This window comes from Typha angustifolia, chromosome 7, assembly GCF_048772165.1.
Source record: "Typha angustifolia cultivar Huaian chromosome 7, ASM4877216v1, whole genome shotgun sequence".
Classification (NCBI taxonomy): domain Eukaryota; kingdom Viridiplantae; phylum Streptophyta; class Magnoliopsida; order Poales; family Typhaceae; genus Typha; species Typha angustifolia.
The window spans coordinates 2,428,604-2,452,005 of NC_133245.1; the positions used below are offsets into that span (position 1 = coordinate 2,428,604).

At 37.7% G+C, this 23,402-nt stretch overlaps 6 protein-coding genes across 6 annotated transcripts; 3 read left to right on the forward strand and 3 right to left on the reverse strand.

Annotated features, from left to right (window-relative positions):
- Positions 1–411: 411 nt before the first annotated feature.
- On the forward strand, positions 412–3,294 carry LOC140763831 (uncharacterized). Its single transcript, XM_073102195.1, has 5 exons — positions 412–555; positions 1,158–1,217; positions 1,887–1,964; positions 2,066–2,241; positions 3,014–3,294. Exons 1-5 carry the CDS (start codon positions 534–536, stop codon positions 3,110–3,112), a joined length of 435 nt encoding a protein of 144 aa, XP_072958296.1. The 5' UTR covers positions 412–533; the 3' UTR covers positions 3,113–3,294.
- Positions 3,295–3,944: 650 nt separating this feature from the next.
- On the forward strand, positions 3,945–6,034 carry LOC140763832 (uncharacterized). The gene is made up of 5 exons (XM_073102197.1): positions 3,945–4,066; positions 5,012–5,059; positions 5,202–5,279; positions 5,372–5,547; positions 5,764–6,034. The coding sequence occupies exons 1-5, from the start codon at positions 4,045–4,047 to the stop codon at positions 5,860–5,862; spliced, it is 423 nt and encodes a 140-aa protein (XP_072958298.1). The 5' UTR covers positions 3,945–4,044; the 3' UTR covers positions 5,863–6,034.
- A 592-nt stretch (positions 6,035–6,626) lies between these two features.
- Positions 6,627–8,766, reverse strand: LOC140763209 (gamma-glutamyl peptidase 3-like). Its single transcript, XM_073101293.1, has 4 exons — positions 8,375–8,766; positions 7,495–7,650; positions 7,234–7,401; positions 6,627–6,944 (listed from the first exon to the last, which is right to left on the reverse strand). The coding sequence occupies exons 1-4, from the start codon at positions 8,696–8,698 to the stop codon at positions 6,831–6,833; spliced, it is 762 nt and encodes a 253-aa protein (XP_072957394.1). The 5' UTR covers positions 8,699–8,766; the 3' UTR covers positions 6,627–6,830.
- A 5,848-nt stretch (positions 8,767–14,614) lies between these two features.
- Positions 14,615–17,415, reverse strand: LOC140762306 (uncharacterized). Its single transcript, XM_073100027.1, has 4 exons — positions 16,732–17,415; positions 16,220–16,514; positions 15,581–15,631; positions 14,615–15,078 (listed from the first exon to the last, which is right to left on the reverse strand). The coding sequence occupies exons 1-4, from the start codon at positions 16,974–16,976 to the stop codon at positions 14,671–14,673; spliced, it is 999 nt and encodes a 332-aa protein (XP_072956128.1). The 5' UTR covers positions 16,977–17,415; the 3' UTR covers positions 14,615–14,670.
- A 126-nt stretch (positions 17,416–17,541) lies between these two features.
- LOC140762307 (uncharacterized) lies at positions 17,542–20,882 on the forward strand. Its single transcript, XM_073100028.1, has 5 exons — positions 17,542–17,882; positions 18,086–18,219; positions 19,222–19,369; positions 20,226–20,332; positions 20,418–20,882. The coding sequence occupies exons 1-5, from the start codon at positions 17,576–17,578 to the stop codon at positions 20,457–20,459; spliced, it is 738 nt and encodes a 245-aa protein (XP_072956129.1). The 5' UTR covers positions 17,542–17,575; the 3' UTR covers positions 20,460–20,882.
- A 731-nt stretch (positions 20,883–21,613) lies between these two features.
- On the reverse strand, positions 21,614–23,345 carry LOC140762308 (uncharacterized). The gene is made up of 4 exons (XM_073100029.1): positions 23,126–23,345; positions 22,938–23,046; positions 22,798–22,859; positions 21,614–21,981 (listed from the first exon to the last, which is right to left on the reverse strand). The coding sequence occupies exons 1-4, from the start codon at positions 23,255–23,257 to the stop codon at positions 21,877–21,879; spliced, it is 408 nt and encodes a 135-aa protein (XP_072956130.1). The 5' UTR covers positions 23,258–23,345; the 3' UTR covers positions 21,614–21,876.
- Between the last annotated feature and the right edge of the window lie 57 nt (positions 23,346–23,402).

The following is a 23,402-nucleotide window of genomic DNA, read 5'->3' on the forward strand; positions in this document are numbered from 1 at the left end:
AACTATAGGACCCTTAACTGTGGTTTTTGCTACCATGGGCAGAAAGGGTAAGGGGATGAGTCCAAAAAGGTTAAATCGCAATTTGCCACAAAGAACCCTGGAAGTTTTGAATTACGTGGTAATTCCGGCTTAAATTAGGACACAATCAAAATTTCACTCTGGAACTCAATTACCCTTATAAGGTCGGGTCGGGCTGATGGATCCGATCGGGGCCCGAAACCCGATTATCCCGAATGAGAACAGAACAATTCGATGGTCGCATATACCCTCTCTCTTCCAGCCGTCGCTCCGTCAGATGACAATCTAACGGTTAATATACTCTTTCGGACTTCAAAGGCTTGAACGGCTTTATTCCTCTAGTCTCTAGAATATTCACGTAAAGTTTCTCTCAACTAGATGGGCAAAAGGGACATTTCATTCTTGAACCCTCAGCTTCCTAAGGCGTCGTTTTGAGTTCCTTGATAAGTGCTTGTACTCTCATTTGGTCGCCGTTCCATCTAGGGTTTCGTTTCTTTTCGTTTCGAATCGTCGCCATGGCTCGCCGTAGTTCTGGAGGTAAAGCTCTTGTCTCTTCTCTCTTTCTCTCGCCTTGTCTCTCTTTGTATTCTACTCTCTAGGGTTTGTATCTCCCGATTGTGGATTGTTTATCTTCTTTATGTATGAATAGTGAATCATGAGGTTGGATGCAAATATTCTTTGTTCTTTGCGGTAAATATGTTGTGTTCTAAAATGTGCCGTTTTGTTCACAGAATCTGTGATACATCGTGTAGCTACCGTGGGTGATCATTTCCTTGTCATATTTTTCCAAACAAGATCTTATTTCATGTCCTTATTCGTTGCATTACACAAGTTTAGTAATACTCCTAACACGAAATAAGCATTGAGGTGGAGAAAATGTAGCATGACGAGGTTTGTTAGACCAAATTTGGTTGTAGCCCTAGTTTGCACATATTTTATTCATTTCAGACCTTTATCTTGTGACAAACTTATGCTAACATCACCTGGCTTTTCTGTGGTCATTTCTCTGATGAATACCTAGTGATGTAGTTGATGCAGATTTTTTTGATTCTCTATGAAAATTATTATTCTTTATGATGCAGAATTAAGGAAAGATCTTTTTTTTTGTAAGTTATATCCTGTTTGCGGTTTTCTTGTAGGACGGTCAGCACCGCGTGCTGCATCACGCCCTGCTCCAGTGAGAAACCCTCCTCAACCAGGTAGTTTTTGAATTCTCCCTCTTCCTCTTAATCATAAAGATAACATAAACTTGAGTTATTAGCTTCTACTCTCTTTGTATGACAAGCTATTGTGAAATTTTGTATCACTTTTCTTCAAATGAAGAAGCAAACTTGTTTCATAAAATTATTATTTATGATTTCTCTATCTTCTTGCTACATTGTCTCTATTATTTAGCTTTGATCAATTAAATGTTCTGCTTGTTTTTTCTTCTATCTCTCTTTTGGTGATTGTTGTGTTCCTTGCATTCATTTTGCATGTTCTGTGAACTCATTGCCATGAGCAAGGATTTTTCTTTTTATAACAAACATATCACACAATGCATTGTAACCTTTCAGTAGCATGTGTTTTTCCTTCTGATTTTGTTGTTATGAGATACTCACTAAATTAATGCAGTTCTTGAGAGTTTTATTGTGTTATTTAACCTTTTTGGACTACTTGTTAGCTTAATTTCTAGGAACTGGTTGGTAACGCTAGTTTATCTTTCAATCAAATTGAACCTACCATTGGGTTATGCAGCTTGCTTTTGGATTACTGATTAGTTGAATTTGGTCAGCCAGTGTAATCCTCGTTGGCTTTGTTCCTTCACATACAATAGCTTTAGTATTTGTTTGTAACGGTTGCTGATGGTTTTCATTTTATTCCTACAGCACATCAGGCTCCACCCCCCGCTCCTGCTCAGGGTGGTGGATCTATCCTTGGAGGGATTGGATCCACGATTGCTCAAGGTTCTGTTGTAGAATGCCTACTGTTTCATTGAATAGAAGATACTATCTCTCATGATCTTCAAATCAATGAACATATCAATTCATTCTTATATGTTATGCAGGCATGGCTTTTGGTACTGGTAGTGCTATGGCACACAGGGCTGTTGATTCTTTTCTTGGACCCCGTACTATTCAACATGAGACTGTAGTCAGTGAAGCTCCTGCTGCTGGAGCTGCCCCAATGAGTAATGTTGCTGGATCTGATGCGTGCAACATCCATTCAAAGGCCTTCCAAGATGTATGCTTCTCTCTCTTGTTATTCTTTTCATTTTCAATTTTACACTGGAGTTGATAGGAATGTCGTTGGTCACGTCTTGTCCTCCATTTCATACAATGTATAGAGACCTAGCCACTTCATACAATGTAGACACCTATCAGCCATACATATGGATCACCGTACCTGCAAAATAAAGATTATGGAATCCCACCAACCATCTATTGGGTTGTTCAAATCCACAATGTCTTGTAAGGGTGATGGCAACTCAACTAGTGACTGGCTGGCTCTAGTACTCTTGTGAATACGAACAGTCAATTCCTACGTTGGACTCTTTGCACTGCATACGCTTTTATGTATTTCAATGCCAGACTTTTTTTTCAATATTGTTAATTACCTTCAAAATGGAATTGCATGGGTAGAGATTAGAGAATATTTACTTAAAGGCCACAACTTTAACCTGAACATAACCATCCCAGACCCGTGATGCTAGATTGGAACTGAGTGAGCATTATAGATTTAGGTTTGGTTAGGGGTGGCTAATTTTACCTGAGCTCAAGTTTCTTTGGTTAGATGGTTGACACGAAACCATTCTAATTTGTTTATGCATAGGCGTGATTTTTTTTCCATGCTTGAAAACCTTCTCTGAAAATCACCCTTGTGAAAGTTTTCTGGGGCAAGATTCAGTAGGGCCACAACTGTCTTGCATATATCTTCCTCCCATCCACACGAGCTGCTGCCTTATTCTTGCAACCGCTAACTGGTTCTTTCATTCATCTTTTTCCTTCTGATGCAGTGCATCAACAACTTTGGCAGCGACATTAGCAAATGCCAGTTTTACTTGGACATGCTGAATGAATGCCGCAGAGGATCTGGTCCTGTGCTGGGTGCTTAAAAGTTCAGTCACGAAACTACTGTCGCTAATGCATTCTTCAGGATTTCATGTAATAATAGCTTGGGTGCCATTTTGAGTTACTCCTTTGGAACACTCCAGGACTATGTTCATAATTCATTTACTCGAAAGAAGCACCCTGACAATATTTTGGTTCTAAATTACCTACTTTTTCTCTGTTTGTATTTTGGTGATATATATTTTATCCCTATACATTTTGGACGAGAAATTATTTCGCCCTACTTTTGCTCTCCCTTCGCACTTTTAACTAAACAATAAATATCATTATTGTTAATAGAGATGAGATAATGACTAAACTTCAGTTTGTGTTGAATGAATATATATATTCACAGAGAGTTGTGGTTCAGTGATATAAAATAATAGTTTTATGGTTAAGGATTTTTTCCTTTAAATTAAAAAGGCATAGTGATACATAATAAAATATAAATGGATAAAACGGTTAAGATTTATTTGATGTTTTTAGTTTATGTTTTGTTTTGCCGAAACAACAACCCCGTATTATTGGATTTATTAATGTTATAACTGCATAAATTATAACATTAACTGCATAACTGCATTATTCACTATCATTGTGTGTATTATATTTTTATTTCCTATTAATAATTATCACTGACTAAGATATAAATAACATGTGATAGACGAAGCCGATGCGTGGCACTATCGTTATTTCTAATTCACCATCCACGTCGAATAAATTTATTCAACATATAGAGCTTGCGGCCCAAGAAACGGCAAAGATCTTGTAGGCCCAGTTCGGACCGTTGGATCCCCATCGAGCGGTAGGGAATCCTCCATCCGCTGGTCTCCCGATTCTTCTAGAAGGCAACTCGCTCTACATATAACCCCGCCTTAATCTCCTCAACGCGCTGCTTTAATCGCAATTCTCTTGTTCTCGTCTTTCTCTGCCTTCCACGATGCCTCGTCGTAGCTCCGGAGGTAGAACCCAATCCTTTCCCATTAATTTGTTCGAGATTTATTTCTTTTCCTCTTTGTGGCGATTGTACCTTATTGCTGACTGATCTCATCGTGGATATGTTTGAACGATCGATGTGAGCCTCCAAAGTTTGTGTCGTTTGCGCTTTCGTGTAGTTGTTTAATTTTTTATTGTTTTAATTTTAATGAAAGATTGATCTTTATGCATGTTACAATATCTTCTTTTGTTTGATTTATTTGAAGCGAAGCTACATCTCCATATGGATATGTCCATGTATATATCACATATTTGTTCTGCGGTACTTGACGGATTGCATTAAGCGGTTACCTTTTAGCTATCTATGTCTTATTGTAAGTCTTTGGGAGAGTCTGCGTTGGAGAATCGTTGCTTAAATTCGATTCCATAAGCTATAGCTTAGTTCAAATAAAAGACCAGACGGAAGATGAGGGGATTTCTTCATTTAGTTTATTTATGTTGTTTGTGGACGAAATGGTATGTGTTGTTTGTTCTTGGCGTCACATCTAATATTGTTTTAAGATATCTTTATCGAAGAGAAAGAGAAAAGGCAGAGAATTTAAAGGACTTCGGGGAAATATATATGATTCAAGGTTTAGTGTATGGAATGCACATTTAGTATATATCATTATGTGGAAGGATGATAATGATATCTCTATTTAGTAAGCTTTTAAGCTTGGAGGGGTCGTGTCGCAATGATGTGTTTTCAACTGCTTCTTTTGCATTGGATGAGTCTTTGCATCTTTCTTGTGGCCATAGTGTTCTCAGGCAATGCTTCTTTTTACCCTCTTTGGGCATTAATTTTATTAAGTTATTTGAGCAACATTTCTTGCTTCAGTTGCTTGTATTCGTTTCGGCCACTTTGCTAGTCTGGCCTTCAAAGAGTTGTCTGTCTTGCTCTTCTAGATAACTATGTTCGATCAATCTTGCAGGACGTGTTGCCTCTCGACCCTCTCCAATGAGGAATCCTCCTCAGCCAGGTACACTTGCTGTTTCTATAGTTTAGTTACAATATAAAAAGCTATAATCGTTTACTATATAGCTTACATCTTTCCGCATTGTACTGCATGTCAAAATTCTTTCTTGTCCTACTGTTCTGATGTTCTATCGATATTCCTTCAGCTAGACCAGCCCCACCGCCGGCTCCTGTCCCGGGAGGAGGTTCTATTATGGGAGGGATTGGTTCCACAATAGCAGAAGGTTGGTACAAATCTATGCATGATTTTATCTTTTGTGCAATCTACTAGCTTAGAGTTGGTCCATAGCTTTACTTGATATATTTCTATACGCAGGCATGGCTTTTGGGACTGGAAGTGCCATTGCGCACAGGGCTGTTGATGCCGTCATGGGTCCACGTGTCATTCAGCATGAAACCGTTCCGTCTTCTGCCCCTGCAGCTACTGCTTCAGCTGGCAGTGGATCCTCTAATCTTGATGCCTGCAGCATTCACTCTAAGGCATTCCAAGATGTAAGAACTAGGAACACTGGCAGACTCTTTCTTTAGTTGTATTTTTTCCTTACATTTTATTGTTATGTTCTGGCTATTAGTTGGTACATACTGGTTACTAGCAGCAGTTGTTCTTGCGTGGATGCTAGTTGCTACTTATGCTATCACTGGCAGAGATTTTGCTCTTGTTTCTGTTAGTCCTGACAGTTTTCCCTTTCGTTTTTTTTGTATATGCAGTGCATCAACAGCAATGGTAGTGACATCAGTAAGTGCCAGTTTTACTTGGACATGTTGAATGAGTGCCGCCGGGGTTCCGGAGAAATGCTTCGTGCCTAAACTGCATTCCAATTAGGCAGGGATTTTGATCTGGGGCTCATTTCTGAATTTTGAATGGGCTTACTGGGACTTAATATGAATAAAGATCATTAAAGTGTGAGAGTAAATTTGGGTCTAGTGCTGAGATTTGTAATGTCTTTGAACTCTCAAACTTCAATGAACCGATTACAAACATTTTACTTGTAGAATCATGGACTGTTGTTCTGCGAATTGGACGTATATTTTCATACTTATATCTTTTTGGATTGTATCTGTAGTGTTAGGGTTGCATTTCAACTATTTTGCAAATATGGGCTGCTTGATTTCAAATAGGTATAGTTTGTTAATCTGCAGTGGTGTTGCTAGTGAGTCACGTCATACCCTTTCAAGCAATTACAACCGTTGTTGTCAAGATAACTCTTTCGAGTGACTTTTCCTTACAAAGATAATTCCATATATTTCGCTAGAAGCATAAGATAAGACTAGGGGGTGAGAAAACGAAAGCTTAGATGTTTACAATTTTAGTTTGATAGTGAGTTGAAACTAATTTATCAAGGCAAAATTAGGTCGAAAACAGTTAGCAGTTGCAAATCTACTACGTCAAGGTTCAGGTGGATTTTTCTGGCCTGAATGTTTGGATCTTGAAAGCAATTAAACAGATGATGTAAGAGAATCATTTTGTTGACAAGTATTATATCAGGAACAATAGATAATTGAAATCTTCAATTTAAGAAGGAAATACTATAAACATTTGAAAGGTACCCATAAACTTCTTTTTTTGTTGATACTAGTAAAGGAAGTGTCCTTTTTTTTTCTTTATTTCACTTCAATTAAAAATCCATCCACTTCCCATTGACATGTTCTGCAGTATGAAATTTTCTCCTAATGGGATGATGGATCAGTAGTTATTGATCTTATTTACATCTCTTAAGTTAAAAAAGAAAAAGAAAATCTCCCCAACAATTCCATACTCTTCTACCGTGAAATGTTTAAGCTAATGGTAAAAGGTTTCCCTTAAGAAAGCCTTTGCAAAGCTTTTTCCATGCCTCCCTGTTTGGCTCTCGTGCACTTAATCTTTCGTTTGCTGCTTCTGCATGTGAATTCTGCAATAGAAACTCTAATTAGTTTCCTTGTAGATAGATGCCACATCCAAGCAAAGGAAGAAGAGAAATACATAATACTAACTATTATCTATCATCTATTTGTGTAGGATTACTATATGAGAAATTTGCTACGAAAAATTCCAATTAGGAGCACATAAATTGTTGCTCCAAGATATCAGGGTAGATAAATAGCGACTTCTGTGAACTATATGAAACCAGAACTAGATACTTGAATCACTAATGACAAGAGAAGAGATGGTGCCAGCTAGATGACTAACTGTTATTTTACCTGAATAACATTAGACTGGAGAAGGCGGTCGACGAGGTGCAAGAGGATGTCTTTGCTGTACTCAGGATGTCCTTGAATGCCCATGATGTGGTCTCCAAATCTAAACATCTCTATTCCAGTTCTGTCTGATTTAGCCATCACCTCTGCAAGGGGAGGCAACTCCCAGACCTGCAGTTTGAACACCAAATTCTTATGTTCCTCAACTCAAATTCCAAGACAAAGCTAACTCTATTTGCAATAGTATTGAGAAGTTTAACATACCTCATCTTGGTGACACTCAATTACAGGAAGATGACAAGGGATTTGCAGAGAAGAGAGCAGCTTAGTCATACAGTGAGAAGGGTGGATGCAGGTCACTCCTATATCCCATCCTTTGCTGGCTCTCCCTGTCTTGCCACCTAAAGCTCGGCATAGAATCTACACAAAGGTTCATGTCTTCAGACGTGTCTTACAACAATCTACTATAGGGATGACTTCTTCTTTAATATGTTTTGCTTTTCTAATACATTTAAGAGAATATAGAGAAGACTATACAATGTTTTCATCCACTTCTTATTAATTGACTTCTCACAATGGAAAAAAAAACTAATATTTGTGATGTTTAATTAATAACAAAGTTGGACAGTTTTTTTTTGCTTCTGTTCCGCAATAAATATATTAATTAACCAGTTGACCTAACAATCTAGGTCTATCTAAGACAGGGTCCAAAATATTATTTTATTTATATAAATAGAGGATTGCTGATCTCAAAGAGACTAAATCAAAGTTATAATTTTACTGGTTATTGGGTTATTTTATATTTTGAAGGTCTAGTGCATTTCCACATAGAGGAGAAACACCAAAGAAGTCCTAGACCACTTAATTTAGAAGAACATAAAAATAGCTCTTATTGGCTTTAAGGCACCCGCAAGAGCTAAGTAGATAACACAAAAAGACTAAATTACCCTCCCTGCACATATATTATACCCATTAAAACCTGCCACGCTTTAGATCGTAGAAACTTCCGGAATCGCCTTTTGCAGGGAATCCCCGCCGTTGTCTAGTAAGCCAGCTATGGAGACGAACCAAATCCGATCAAGCAACAAGAAAAGGAATCGGGAAAGAGATAAAAAAAATGGTAATCTAAAATGCGATTTAATACCTGATGCCCAAAGCAAACGCCGAGGACCTTCTTGCGCTTCGCATTTAGAATCGCGACCAAATCGATCAGCTCCTTAATCCAGCGGTCATCGCCATGGGCGTCGCAGCAGCTTCCGGTGATCACGAACCCATCGTAGCCGTCGATCACGCCGCCGTCGTCGCGGGGGAGATGGCCGCGCGACGCGTGGTAGACGTGCCACGTCTCTCCCTGGTCGCCGAGGAGGTCGACGAAGACGTCGTAGTAGCCGCCGTGGACCTTCTTGACGTACTCCGAGTCTTCGGCGCAGAGCAGCAATGCATAGCTTCCCTTCCCCTCCGCCGGCATATCTTTTCCCCTTCTTCTATGGAGAGAGAATGAGAGAGGAGGGATGATTCATGTTTCTGGAGGGGGAGGGGGGGTAGGTTTTTATAACTTGGAGGAGGAAGAGAGAGGAGTTAAAAATATTGGAAGCTATGCATGTTTTACTTAAATAAATAAATAATTTACGAAACCCATAGTTTTTTCGTCAAAATTAATAGATTACGGTATAATATATCTCATCATATCTATTAATTAAAATAGACAAATTCTTTTATCTAATTTTTTAATTTATATTTATCTTTTTCCTAAATTTACTATAACTATTAAACTTCGTAAAAATTCATATTTAATAAATTAAAGAGAAAAAAAAAATACTTTTAGTTGGTGTTTTATTCTCAATAATATTGGGTATGATAGATGTGAACATCCTAAAGTCCTACATGACGAGGATAGCCATAGACCTAACGACCTGTCAATTAATTATCGACCATCTAGATTAAAACTAAGGTAATGGGATTAAGCAAATATCTTAATATTTAATAGTCAATTACAAAATCCTCGTTACCGAAAAGGTAATGATCGACGGTATAGGATGATCCTAGCTGTCGAACCTATAGTAAAGTTATAGTTTCACAAGCTATCAGTAGTCTTATTCTTGCAGTTTATAGGTGGAGATTTTATTAGTCGACTGCTATTATTGAAGCAGTGACAATTAGGGTTTAAAACAGACTCTCTTCAACATTTTGAGGGGTGATTAGAAGCAAGGATGGCCGTGCTGGTGGCATACTGGCACGTGGCACAAGGGTGCCGCACGGCACCCCTCATAACACATCATCGCTCACCATTGGCCTCGTCGCCGTCGCCGCCACTCGTCGATCGCCACCCGCCGATTGCTGCCCGCTGCTGCGGCGTCGCTTCGTGCCCTAGCCCCCGAGAGAGAAGATGACAGAGAGAGAGAGAGAGAGAGAGAGAGAGAGAGAGAGAGAGAGAGAGAGAGAGAGAGAGAGAGAGAGAGGTTTAAAGTTTAAGTTGCGGGTTCGGATTCGGATTCGGATCCGGATCTCTCTCTCTCTCTCCCTTTGTCATCTTCTCTCTCAGGGGCTAGGGCACGAAGTTGCACCGCGGCAGCGGGCGGTGATCGGCGAGCGGTGGCGACGGCTACTACAATGGCAAAGGTGAGTCTTCCTTACCTCTTTCTCTCATTCTCTTACGGCACGGTCGACAAGTGCCGTGCCGTGCCAGCCGGTGGTCGGCACGGTTTGTACCTGTGGCACATCCATCGTTGATTAGAAGCTCCCTAGTTCCATTGACACTATTATAAATGACATTAAAGACCTAACTAATAATTTTAATAATTATAAGATTATTGATACTTATCATTAAGCTAATCGAGCTGTCGATTAGCTTACTATTTGTTTGCAAATTAGACTTTTATGATTTTATCTATAAATTTTTATTTTTAGCTAATAAAAAAAACTACAACCCCTGAATTTCTGCTATGTGACACTTACAATATGAGTTGGCATTATTTAAGCTATGAGTACAATTTTAATGTTTCCATATAAAACACATCCTAGTCATGATCATGATGTTTGATTGAGGTTATATTCTTTTTTCCTTCTTTCCTTTTAGGCGTCTTCTTTTCCGCTGATTCTATACAAGACATGCAGTAGAAATTTTATTACATTTTTAAAGATGTTGATTTGGAACTTAATATTCAATGATTAGATTGATTTGCCATGTAAACATTCATGTCATATATGACAAGAATTTGTAGCCTTTTCATGAACTCTTTTTCAATTAACCTTTTAATCAGCCTTTTAAGTTCTTACTTAATATGTAAACACTTAATAAGCAAGCATGTAATAGAAATATTGGAATTTTTATGAAGTATATTAAGTATGGAGTAACTTCTCTATTTGTGAGTTGGAAAGGAGAAAAAAAATAAAGAAATTTATACTCGAAATCCATGCATTCTAATACCAAGGTTCAAAACTTGAACAAAGAGAATAAACCAATTAGACCAACTTCTTAATACCATGACAACAAGAAAGACAAAGGTATTCTGAGAATAAGGGGGGAAAAATTAAGGGATAGGGAGGGGAATTCCATGCAACTTCTAACGTCAAAATGTCAATAGGGAGCACATATAGAGAATTATGTAGTTGTGAGCTATGACCAATGACCAATGACCAACTCTTTTTTTCTATCTTCTTTTTCCAAGACTTGAATAAAGGCCAACCTCGCGTTAGTCTTTTGTGAATAGAAGGAAGAATAGCAAGGAGAAATCCATGAATTAATCACGATATGATGCAGTGATGAGCCTTTGGCCAACTCTTAAACCAGACTAATTAACCTCTGGATATCTTTGAGAATAAAGAGAGAAGGATAGCAAGAGGATATCCATGCATGCATGAATAACGCACGGAAGACCATTGAACGAAACCTGGGCAATTCTAATGTCCATACGTTACTAGATGCAACTTAAAGTCAAACTACGTGACGGATGTGCTTCGGAAGAATTTAAGAGCAGCCGGGAGAGTCCCGGCTTTTCAAAGTCAACGCGGCTAGATTGTACTAATTAAGTAGGGTAACTTTTCAACACGCAGATGAGAATTTTTTTGTATTAAAACTTAACATCTAATTAGACTTCTTGCTTCATATAAATAAAGAATGTTAGCATATGACTTAAGGGTGGTAAAAGTTTGATCACACACGATACCGATTTTTAAATGGGTTTAAGTTTAGTCTAATTGGATTCGATTATAAACGGTCATTTCATCTAACTGATTGGTAAACATATTATGTCATTACCTTTTATTTTCTTAATTTCAATCCGTTTAAATTGTTTATAACTTGACCTGCTAATTCATTTATGACATAGTAACTTAATTATTAAGTGATATCATAATAACTCATGAATAGTCCATCTATAATACAAAAATATTATGTTTATAATACAAGAAAAACTCATTTAGTATCATCTAATAACTCATTTATGAGTAGAGGTATCAAAATAAATAGGTGACTCGAGCTCAGCTTAATTTTATGTTACTACTTATGATACGTGTAACTCGTTTAAACCGGTGTTCTTTATAATACAGTTGAGAATGCTCGAGTAATAGTTATTATATAACTAGTTTAAGTAAAATGCTTGAGTTGCTTTAGGACGTTATTCATAATACAGTTGAGAATAGTTATTATATATGACAAAGACGTAACTGAGGATATAAAATGACACTTAATTCTCCACGTTATCAATAATTTTGACATACATTTCAAAGTGCTTTTTAGCGTGGAGATTTGATTTAATTGCGACAGTGATTTGGTGGTGGCTAATTAAAGAGTGATGAAATAATGAATGGCAAATACTTATTATTATTTTTATATCGAAGATTAGATAAGTGGATCGACTAAGACAGCACTGCATTTATTTCGAAGAAAATGTCGCTTAATTCCACTCACGTCATAGTTTACGTTATTAATTATAGGCTTAAAATATCATGCTTAATGGATTAATTAAAGTCATAATTAGGCAATCGTACGTGTCTCAATTTCCATCAGTAACAATAAAATAATTAACCCAAGTGTGCACACAAACTGTCTCAAACCCTAGTGTGCACACAAAATAATTAACCCTAGATTTGGTATAAAAGAAAATTTCGATTATAAATTGATCTCTGTTATGAGATTAATAAGATCCCACACCATCTAGTAGGAAGTAAACTTATTTCCTCCTCTGTTATGAAAATCCAACCTATCGTATCTGTGTACTTATTTCCTCCTCTTTTATATTTTTACGGGTAAGCTAAGAATTTAATTTAGGTGATTCGGACTTTATTATTTTTAGAGAACTTTTAGCCTTGGGCTCGTGTAGTCGCACACCCAGCCAAAGACGTTTAGACGGTGGAATAGAAGATTAGCTCTTATTGAGGCATTCGAGCACTTGACCGACGACGTTAGGACGCCACAATCCGAGAACAGTAAAATATTGAAGTGTTTGAATGTCTGCCCAATGGAGTTTGAATACTCGAATATGAGAGTTTAATTTATCCAATAACATTCAAACGCCTAAACTTGAGAGTGCAGCTCATTCAATGACGTTCGAACTCTCAAGCTCGAGAGTACAGTCCATCCAATAGCATCCAAATGCCTGTTCAACTTATCTATCTCAATCTTCTTTTTTGATCCAAGGTTGACGACGTCAAGTTAATCGCATTCTATCTTCTCCCCCTCTCTCAAACCCAAATTTCCGGTTAGCTCCTCCTTTATCATCCTCGATTCCCCTTTTTCTTTTTCTTTAGGATTGACTGTTTTCTTCTCCTTTTTTTTTTTCTAAATCACAAATTACCTCACATAATTATCATCTCTGCTTTCAACATCTAGAGCTCATCATTTTCATTATTTCTATTATTGTCATCACTATCATCATCAAAACTCATCTTAACACGGTACGCTACATTAATTTAGAGATTACCTGGCATGCCATATCAAGATGCGCGTATAGATGGCAACTAGTCGCCTAAATCAGGTAAACAAAAAGTGAGCAATGCTTAAGATTTTCTATGTTTATATAAAAAGTTATAAAAAAATTTAGTCCTCAATAAATTATTTTTAGGTGTGTGTGTGTATTTTGAGGTGTATAAGCCCAACATTCTTTGAAGAATAATTATTCAGGCAGACACTCTGAACCAGAAGCAAAAGTCTTGAGATCATATCAGAAAAGGGATGTGAATCGGAAAAACCTTATCACTTAGGAACTGGATTCTTAATTTGCAACCCAATTGTGAGAAATTCCTAAATGGTACTATATTAGCTATTAAACAATTGAAAATTTCCTCTCTTATTTTTTTTAAAAGAAAAGATCAACTGCCATATGGGAAAATATAACATCTCTTTGATACATTTTAAGATATTTGAGTGAGAAGATATCCATATTAGCAAATCAAACAGGCCCACTTGATGCATGACAACAAACTCATTTTATGAATCCTTTTCTGCTACTTTGAATGAGGACTTTGGAGTGCATTAATGAACAATATATGATACATGCTTTACTCCTGTACCATGACGTGATTCAAAAGTTATTATTCATACATGGAAGCAATCCACTCTGAGTATTCTTTTCCACCAATACGTAATCCTTTTCTTTACCTTGACCTGAAATAGTTCTATCTTGAGTAGCACGTATATATCCATATTTTGATCCACAGATTACTCCCAAAGAATAATTCTTGGGGTCACTCCGTAATATCCTCCTTAAAATGTTTCATAATTCTGGGAGCATATGAGAATGTGTTATGTAAAAGTTTATTGTCCTATATAAGATTTCGGTGGAGCTAATATCTAAAGTTATCTTATATGTTATAATATTTCAATCATAGTAACACTTATAATCTTCTTAAGCATTGCTTCTCTTTTAATTATTTAAGACATTTGTGTGAACTTTAGAAGCTTTTTGAGACACCTGATTGAATTGGATCCAATGTGTGCTAAAGTGGTGCTTAATTAACATATGCCCTTGAATTATTTGCGTGCTGAACTATAAATCCACCTTCCATTTAAGTTGATTCAATCGAGCAAAATAGATGTGGCCCCTCGCTTTAATTAGTGATATAAAAAGCTTTGGTGTAGAAACATTTTTTTTTTGTGTAAAGTTAATCATGCTTTGGATTTATGTATAATCTGGCATTAGTCCTACTTTTTAGGGTTCTTACCAATCAATTAGAGATCATAACACTGCCTACCATTGACAAATAGATCATATTAAGTTTTGATGGCTATTAGTTACGTGATTATGAAAATTAATGGCATGGTATAATTGAGACTTTTTTAAAAGTGTCTAATTAGAGATATTTTTAATAATTAGCAGGACATAATTGTCCCTGGCCCAGACCTGAAATTGATATAGTTGGGCCCAAGCAATGCGGTTTCACAAATGAGGGCAGAACATATAGGCTAAAGAAGAAACAATAAATGCAAAAGAATTTAACTTGTTATGCATTATATCTCTGATGTTTAGACTGCAACATGAACAAGAAGATTCCACCTGCAACAGAAACATTAAGAGACTCAAACATGCCGTTCATCGGTATGCTTACTAGCTCACAGGCTTCCAGGGTTTGTTCAGAGAGGCCATTACCCTCACTGCCTAACACCAAGCACAGAGGCTTACTGGCAAAAGTATCCGCTAGTTCTTGAGATAGACAAGAAACTCTTTTAGATCCATCACTGCTATCTTTTGGATGGCCTGCCAATATCATCATATTAAATTTGGCTCTTAGGGACTTCAGGTGATGCCAGTTACCAGAGACAATGGGGAGCTGAAAGGAGGCGCCCCGGGCTGCTCGGATAGCTTTTTCGTTGAAAGGATCACAGCAACCAGGAAGAAGAAAGATTCCATCCTGTTGGAAGTTGAGGCAATTAGTTATTTGAACCACTTCCAGAAAACAAAAGTTCAAAGAATAAAAACATTAAAACGGATATTAACGAAAAGCACTTTGAAATGTATGTCAAAATTATTTTCTTGAACTTCTAACATAACATCGCAATATCCACTAAGAGCCTTTCTCTCTCTCTCAAAAAAAAAAAAAAAAATCCACTAAGAGCCTCTGTTTAGAGATGCTTCATCACAGTTAAGATTGAGATAAACTTAGTTTTAACCCATGTTTACTTGATGAATTGAAAGTATTTATAGTTAACAAGATGTTAATAGTACCAGATAGGTTATAACTCCATGACAAAAAATGAATATCAGCAATAATATTTGTTCTCTACAAGCAGTATACAGGGCACTGAAGATTGTGATGAATTTGAAGATTATAATGCAAAAAAAATGAAAGCTACTACTTAGCAAATCCGGAGATCCAAATTAGAAGAAACCAGTCTCAGAAGCGAATACCATACCCATTTGAAAGCACAAGCTGATCTTATCAACGTTCCAAGATTACCAGGATCCTGCAGAGAGTTATACAGTTAATTGCATAAAGCTTATGTTAACTTCGAAAAGAAAGGGTATATTTTAAAAGACACACTAAAGTTAGGACAACATAACAATCGTTAAGTTGTAAAATCTAAATAGGCTGCAATCACAAAAGACATTAGTATAACCGCCGCTGATTTTTAGCACCTAAATCTGCATCTATACATCAATTACTTTTTAAAAACAGCAAAAATAAGAATCCACAACCTGCCTCACTAAATATATGTTTACTTTGACGATGTCTGTAAGAACTAAAAGTTCAGCAGAAAAGAACTGATTTTTAGCACCTAAATCTGCATCTATACATCAATTACTTTTTAAAAACAGCAAAAATAAGAATCCACAACCTGCCTCACTAAATATATGTTTACTTCGACAATGACTGTAAGAACTAAAAGTTCAGCAGAAAAGAACTGATATACTTGTTCTTATAATACAGTAGCTTCTTGACATTATTTTGGCTGCTTGATCATAAAAACTTAGAGAGGTTTAACATAAAATGAAAACATTACAAAAGAAAACAAGTTATAGTGTTGGGATATATATATATGCTAGGTTGTCACCTGAATCCCATCAAGGACTAATATCCTGTAAGGAGAGTGGAACAAGCTATAAGAGTCTACTTCATTCTGATTCTTTTCCAGTTCACAGAAGTTCTTAGGCATCTTCATAATAGCAATTGCTTCAATTGAATCAATGGATTGCATCCCAGAGAGTTTCTTCATCACATTAGGGCTCGTATGCACAACAAAATTAGAGGGATCGAGTTCCTCAGGAGTCTCAGCACCATCTAACAAAATTAAACAGTCCAATATAGAGACTTCATCATCCTTTAGTTTCTGGAAGCTGCATATCTCCCTGCACTTCAGTAAAATTTCGTTACATAAGTTCTCAAGATGGCCAAGTAAGAACGTGCGCAGAGTAAATTCACTTGGTATGCATTTGCCATGGCATCTTAGACAATTTATCAAATGGGTTATCTGCAAATTTTGCTACACATTTAAGTTGGTCAAGAATACAAAAAGCCATGTGTTTCCAAGAAGCAAAGATTCCAGCAAAGATAAAGAGACAGTACAAGATTGGGGTAAGGCCGACGACGACGAGGGAGCGGCACGATCGGCGGTAGGAGGAGCTTAGGCGGAGCTTGACACAGTGCTTCACCAGTGGGTTGGAGACGCTCGTTATCTGTTTGTCTTTTTGCCAATGAGAAGGTAATGGCAACTTGCTCGCAGTGTTGTCGTTGCCCTTCTCTCCGAAGGCGAGAATGGTGGAGATGTGAGTCGAGAAGATGTTACGAAGTGAGCCACCCAACTGCACCATCGTCGTCTTCCTTCGCCGTACTCTTCGCACGGTTGGGTTGGAGATAACGCCCACTTCGTTGCAGTAGTAAGCAAAAGATGGATAGCCTAAGCTGGGCGATATTTGCACCTATACCCCTCATAAGTCAGAGGTCTCCTTGAAGGGCATATATGCAAAATGCAAACATTTGAAGGACATAGATGCAAAAGCAAGTGTTTTTTGGATGCTTATTTTACTACCAGACCCCTACATAATTTAATTTTTACAGATAAGCTCGCCGGATAACCTCCACCTTCCGTTGAACTACGTACCAGAATCCCAGATGCTTTCATGCTGGGAAGAAGGTCATCTGCAATCCCATGTGCAGGAATCACGACAATCTACTACTTGGCATTTCATGATAGGCTGGCATCTCGCTTAAATACACGATTGCAAAAGATTCCTACAATCCGCGAGTTGCTGGCTCTCCCAACCACCGAGGAGCCTCTTCCCTTGTCTATTGTTTTCCCTCCATACCCACCCTCTCGCCCTATCGAAGAGCCAACCACTGTATTAATTGTCAAACTATTTAAAATATCCACCTCCCTCTTCTTCAGAGAGAGAGAGAGAGAGAGAGAGGTATGGGAATCCAACAATGTCCCAGTAGCTGCAACAGCTTACATGGCCTAACCAAGATCTCCCATGTCATCTCTCCCATCTCTTCTCTCTCTACACGATCGAGTAGTTATAAGAAGGCGAATAGTACTTATTCTTATTCTTATTCCTATCGTGGTATTCTTAGACTAAGCCGAAGCAGTAGCCCAAGCCGGCTCGTTGTAAAAGCGACTAGCAGCGGCAGCTTATGGGAGGATTGGTGGAAATTTCCCGAGAAATCGCTGCCGTCGGCGCCCGGCGTAAGCCTCAGCGACGTTCTCTGGCCCTCTGCAGGTCCCTTCTTTGCTTAATCTCATTGGATTGACGGTTACTTTACTTTGGGATTTCGTCAGATAGCCAGCCATCTATATTCAGACTTATTGCATAAGATCCCCCTCTTTTAGGGACAAAGTTAGGTAGTTATTTGTAAAAGTAAGCCTTTTCTCTTTTCATTTTTTTCATTTTTTTGGGGGGATGTTGGATTGGGTTTGGGGCAGGTGCATTTGCGGCGATGGCGATATTGGGGAGGGTTGATCAGATGTTGGCTCCCAGGGGATTGTCAGTGACGATTGCTCCTTTGGGAGCTGTTTGTGCAGTGTTATTTGCTAATCCCAATTCCCCTGCTGCAAAGGTGCTGCTAACACTTCTCGTTATGAATTTTTGAAACCTGATCTCTTTCACATTGCAAGAATTAAAGTAGATTTTCTGTGCAATTTATTGGTATTAAATGCCTCCCTCACCCATGTGATATATGGATTAGGTTTCTGGCAGTTTAGTGTGATGAATAATGTAATGGATTTGTAGGACTAGGGGCATGTGTTTTTGAGCTTTGAATTGCTTGACAGCCCATTTGCATTTACAGGCGCAACTTAAAGTTTGGATTTGAGAATCAGTGATGCATCTTCGGATTAGTCATAGTGGATGAGTAGGTATGAGCGTGCGGTAGTGTGCTGTAAATTCTCTTTGATTTGTTCCATGCTACCTTAGAATATGTTGTGAACAGATCCTGAATATGGATCCTTGAAAGTTAGTCGAGAAAATTCAAATGAGGAAAGGATTGCATCTAATATAGTTGTGAAGTACACCAATTCAGGCAGCCAGATTGTCATGTAAAAAGAGGAAAAAGAGGAGATTTATTGCTTGCATTCAAAATGTAAGCACACATGGGCCTATGGTTCTAATGCTTCTTTAGCTATTCAACAACTCTTATATTATCTTGTGAAGAGCGAGAATTTCATTGCACAATCCAAGTAGTGAAAAATATAGTATGGCTATAATTCAACTGGTTAATGACGTTCTGGTTCATCATGTCATGCTATTGATTATTCCCTTGGCCACAAGATCAGCATCATTTCATTGTCATACTGTTACTATAACATGCATTTGTGGAGTGGTTGAGTGATGCAAAGCATTAATTGGTCATCTATAACTTGCTTCATGATCATGTAAATGACAGCAACTTAGTTACTATTTGAAATCATTGAATTACTATGAGGTATTAAAATGTAACATATATCTTGAAACTGATGAAATCTACTTAATTATGCTTTCTCTAGATTATGACTTCAATGTTTCTAATTGTTGATTTATTACATGACAAAATGATGATTTCTGAAAATGGATGCTAGTGCAGAAGTATAATATGTTCGTGGCTCAGATTGGTTGTGCTGCAATTGGTGTACTGGCATTTTTATTATTTGGACCTGGCTGGTTAGCAAGGGCAACTGCTCTTGCTGCATCTATAGCATTCATGCTCATCACAGGTGCCAGTCATCCTCCAGGTATGACTTTCATAGGAAGGTGTGTTGGCATTTATGCATCTTCTATTACGATGGTGTTTGGGTTACAGTATTAACATTTATCAGGACTGCAACCTGACTGAAACTGATTTAAGTTTGAGGTTGTTTAAATTGGTAGCCTGATTTAAGAATCAAACCCAAGCTTAATGAGTTCAACCAGGCAACTTCAAGTAGATTTTGAGTAGAATCTACCAAATCCACTAGCCCAATCAGAATTGAAGATGATAACAGACAATCTGATCTGATAAGAAAACAGCTTAATGTAGATTTCTCAGAAAATTGGAATTTTGGATACTTTAAATGGTTTTTACATGATAAATAAACCAGATAAGTTCTAGGAGGGGAAGATGTGAAGATCTTTATCCAGAACCTACTATCTTCTTGCATCATCAATATTTTTAACCTGCACAGTCATTCATTCATAAGAGTTATGTTGCGAGTTATGCTATATGACACAAACAATAAGATAAACAATTTTCAGTATAGAACACTCATTGCTACACTCATTGCTATGTATAAAGGGAAAAATATTTAATATGCCTGAAGGTAATTTTCTGTGCAAGATTAAATTTGCTGTGTGAAGATCCGGACACTTTTTCCCCTCTTTTTCCCCTCTTTTACTCTTCACGAGAAGTTCGAAAAGTAAAGATGTGAACCTATCCATGAAGTGCAATATTCTGAATTATTGTCTTGATGTAACAATATCGAGGGAAATTATAACTAATAATGAAACCTAAGTTGTGTTTCCTACAAAAATTTTGCTTGCTCACTTCTGTAGCATTTTGTTATTTTTTGTGATAAATATCGCCTGTCAGCTGATCTGTGCTGGGAATTGCAGCTGCAAGCTTGCCAATTTTGTTTATTGACGGTGCAAAGTTTCATAGTTTGAATCTTTGGTATGCGCTGTTTCCTGGGGCAATCGGTTGCTTGCTTCTTTGTTTAATTGTAAGTATGACATCTGGACTGCCTCTCTCTATGATAAATAAATAAGAAATCCATATCAATGCATTCTTTGTTTTTCATGCTGCAGCAAGAGATGGTGGTTTATCTAAAGAACAACTGGAAGTTTTGATCTGAGCCACATGAACTTACTGTATCCCTACAGTTCTGTTTTGGTGGATGATCCAAGTCAACATGTCTATATCAAAATAGTTGGCAAGATCAATTAGCTCAGACGAGTTCTTTCAGGCGATTTATGCGTCATCTCATTCTTACCAACATAGAATAACTGAATAACATGTCATAATAGTAATCCATAATAATGTTCATAGTGATTAAAACATGTTCTCTTACATCACAAGAGGATGGTAAATATCCTTGTAGAAATTTCTCTTCTGCATTTGATGATTTGTGGTTTTCATGTTGCTAACTAAGTTTTGGTTCTTGAGAAGCGAAAATTTCTTATCATTGGCAATGTAATTCTGTTATCACCAATGACATCAGTGTGTTCAAAGGCAGACTTGCATTTTACTTGTATAAGCACCATCCTGGGATCTATCTTTACCTCCAGAGAGGATGTGGCAATGTGGAATATCTCCTTCTCATGCTAGCAGCTAATAATGCACCGCAGAATTCCCATCAGTTTTCAGGGCCTTAGGCTCATAACGTTTTAACTTGGATGAGCCTGGACTCTGGAGATGACTGATGACAAAGCTTTTCTTTTAAGTTTCTAGTGTTCGAAATCTTCTTCACTCTGGTAAATCTAATGGTGATGGTGAACTAGATGATGCTCATTGTGGGAGGCTACAAATATTAAATAGATTTGTTGTATTCCTTTTCGAAATCTCAAGGTCTACCTGTTATATTTAATTCTTGTGGACGCCAGAGTGAATGAATCGCAGCCTATTGTAATAACCTATACCAATAAACTGCTTCAGAGAAAAATGGACCAATTCCTCTCAAATTTAATATCCTAAAAAAAACCGGAACATACAACAGGAAACTAAAAGCCCTTGCAAAGCAAGAGTGAAACAAACTTTGACTCAAAAGACTCCTTGATCAGACCAGGAAGAAAAATACTATACAGGACAGAAAACTCCAGGGAAACCTCATTATGTTCTCTTCTACTGGCACAAGGAATTTAATAAAGCACCCAGTGTCATCAACCTTGCTATATATCATGCCAGAATTCATAAGGACTTTTAAGGAACTTGCTGTGTCAGGAAAACCATTCTTTCATCTTGGATCACCATTTTGAAACATTAATTGAAGCCTGCAAATGGCTGATTGATCTAAAGCAGAGTTCAGCTGCCAAAAGCAATTAAGAAGATGCATTTACATTCCATAGTGTATCTCCTCCATGAGCAGCAAATTCTTGTCTTTGGAGGACCATGCGAGAAAAAGGTGTCCCACATTGTAACACAACCCAGAAAATTGCAAAAATTAGTCCTAGTCATTTTGGACAAGAAAAATGAGTCATTTGATGCAATAGCAGTTGAACCAAATCTTAATCGAATTTTCCAGCATAGATCATGTGGTGACCAGAAATGTCATTCAAGCGAGGGCAGGTAAAATAACTTATGAGCTTCGATAACTTCCATGTTCCACATTGCTTCACGATCAGGGTGTGATGAGAGATCGACTATCTTGTGAACCTGAAATTACAGGACCACAATTGCCAAGTAAAAACAAATAACACTGACCAGATATAAGAGTTACACGAATAATCAACTATATATAGTTCCTCTTTTAGAGTTCTAGCCAGTTGGCATTGAAAAAAGAAAGTATGCATGAATAAATTAATATATGCGTGTGTGTGTGTGTATATATATATATATATATATATAACGAGGAAAGGCAGGTAGCCTTGAAAGAAATCAGTCAGGCAGTTCAAGATTTCTTTTTAAACAAAAGTCAAAAAAATCATATTTCTCTCAGTGTATCATACTTCCATCAGTTTAAGTGTCGAACAATTTGCCAGTGCATTGCACATTATTAAGTTGTAGATTGCATAAAATCAAATACAGGCTCTTCTAGTGACAATTATCTTCTCAACTGTCACCTTCATCCCCCATCAAGAATAGTGGCTTTTACATAGGCTCTATGTATTGCATTATTAACAAAAAAAATTTAAGTGTGACAACCATTTCAAGCAGGCATTTCAATTGCTAATGGCTAAACTATAAGTCTATAACTACGAAGTTCTAATCATTAGCAGATTTCATGATAGTTTGGACTATGTCAGTCAATTCATTCCAAAGAGCAAACGAAATATTATTCTAAGTGATCGGTTATCGAGGATTAAATTTGCACATCAAGGCATTACAATTTGCCAGTTCTTGGGACCATAATGTGAGCAAAGTTGCTTTATGAACAGCTTTTAGCATTTTTTTCATGCACATAGAGCTTAAACAATTGTGAGGAATCCATCAAACAATTCAAGCCGTAAATGATAAAGAGGATACGCTGACCTTGATTATTGCCAAACCAGTATCTGATCGCACAAATGGCCCGACAACCATAACAAACATCCCTAAAGTATTCACAAGATCAAAACTGTGAGGCAAATTTTAAGAGATATCAACGGCAAGATTAAGAAGCGGCGGCTCACCGGTCTTCCACTCCTTAGGCTGGGATTCGCCGGAGAGGGCGAGCTCGACGACGCCGGAGCCGTCATCAAGAAGGAAGCGGCCTTCGTCGGAGCCAGATATGAGAACGCCCTGCCTGAAACGTCCGTGTTAGGGTTTAGATAGAGAGAGAGAGAAGAGGAAGGGGAAGGAGAAGAGACGGATGAGGGACCTGTAACCATGCGCGCTGGAAAAGGATGCCAAAGAGGGTCATGGAGGAGGAAGACGAAGACGAGGTCGAGGTTTTCTTAGCTTCCTTTAGTTGATTGCTGAAGAGCTTCAGCGCGGCGAGGGTGTAATCCATGGCAGCTCGATCGGATGCGAGAGGAGAGGGAGGAGAGGGAGTGGTTCTTTTTGAAGGGAAAGTTTCATATAACAACACACTGTATCTAATTGCATTTGCGGCTCGTTTCGGGTATTTACAAAAACCACCCTTAAAAGACAGGTTT

Bases quoted from the DNA above. Each gene is read 5' to 3' on its own strand.
- LOC140763831 (XM_073102195.1), top strand. From the start codon at position 534: ATGGCTCGCCGTAGTTCTGGAG. The intron at 556-1,157 runs GTAAAGCTCTTG...GTTTTCTTGTAG, and splicing joins GGCTCGCCGTAGTTCTGGAG to GACGGTCAGCACCGCGTGCT. The intron at 1,965-2,065 runs GTTCTGTTGTAG...TATGTTATGCAG, and splicing joins TGGATCCACGATTGCTCAAG to GCATGGCTTTTGGTACTGGT.
- LOC140763832 (XM_073102197.1), top strand. From the start codon at position 4,045: ATGCCTCGTCGTAGCTCCGGAG. The intron at 4,067-5,011 runs GTAGAACCCAAT...TCAATCTTGCAG, and splicing joins GCCTCGTCGTAGCTCCGGAG to GACGTGTTGCCTCTCGACCC. The intron at 5,280-5,371 runs GTTGGTACAAAT...TTCTATACGCAG, and splicing joins TGGTTCCACAATAGCAGAAG to GCATGGCTTTTGGGACTGGA.
- LOC140763209 (XM_073101293.1), bottom strand. From the start codon at position 8,698: ATGCCGGCGGAGGGGAAGGGAAGCTATGCATTGCTGCTCTGCGCCGAA. The intron at 7,402-7,494 runs GTATGTTAAACT...TTCAAACTGCAG, and splicing joins TTGAGTGTCACCAAGATGAG to GTCTGGGAGTTGCCTCCCCT. The intron at 6,945-7,233 runs GTAAAATAACAG...TTTCTATTGCAG, and splicing joins TCCAGTCTAATGTTATTCAG to AATTCACATGCAGAAGCAGC.
- LOC140762306 (XM_073100027.1), bottom strand. From the start codon at position 16,976: ATGGTGCAGTTGGGTGGCTCACTTCGTAACATCTTCTCGACTCACATC. The intron at 15,632-16,219 runs GTGACAACCTAG...AACTCTCTGCAG, and splicing joins TAGTCCTTGATGGGATTCAG to GATCCTGGTAATCTTGGAAC. The intron at 15,079-15,580 runs GTATGGTATTCG...AACTTCCAACAG, and splicing joins CAGCTTGTGCTTTCAAATGG to GATGGAATCTTTCTTCTTCC.
- LOC140762307 (XM_073100028.1), top strand. From the start codon at position 17,576: ATGGGAATCCAACAATGTCCCAGTAGCTGCAACAGCTTACATGGCCTA. The intron at 18,220-19,221 runs GTGCTGCTAACA...ATGCTAGTGCAG, and splicing joins CCAATTCCCCTGCTGCAAAG to AAGTATAATATGTTCGTGGC. The intron at 20,333-20,417 runs GTAAGTATGACA...TTCATGCTGCAG, and splicing joins GCTTGCTTCTTTGTTTAATT to CAAGAGATGGTGGTTTATCT.
- LOC140762308 (XM_073100029.1), bottom strand. From the start codon at position 23,257: ATGGATTACACCCTCGCCGCGCTGAAGCTCTTCAGCAATCAACTAAAG. The intron at 23,047-23,125 runs GTCCCTCATCCG...CGTTTCAGGCAG, and splicing joins TCCAGCGCGCATGGTTACAG to GGCGTTCTCATATCTGGCTC. The intron at 21,982-22,797 runs GTCAGCGTATCC...CTGTAATTTCAG, and splicing joins CTGGTTTGGCAATAATCAAG to GTTCACAAGATAGTCGATCT.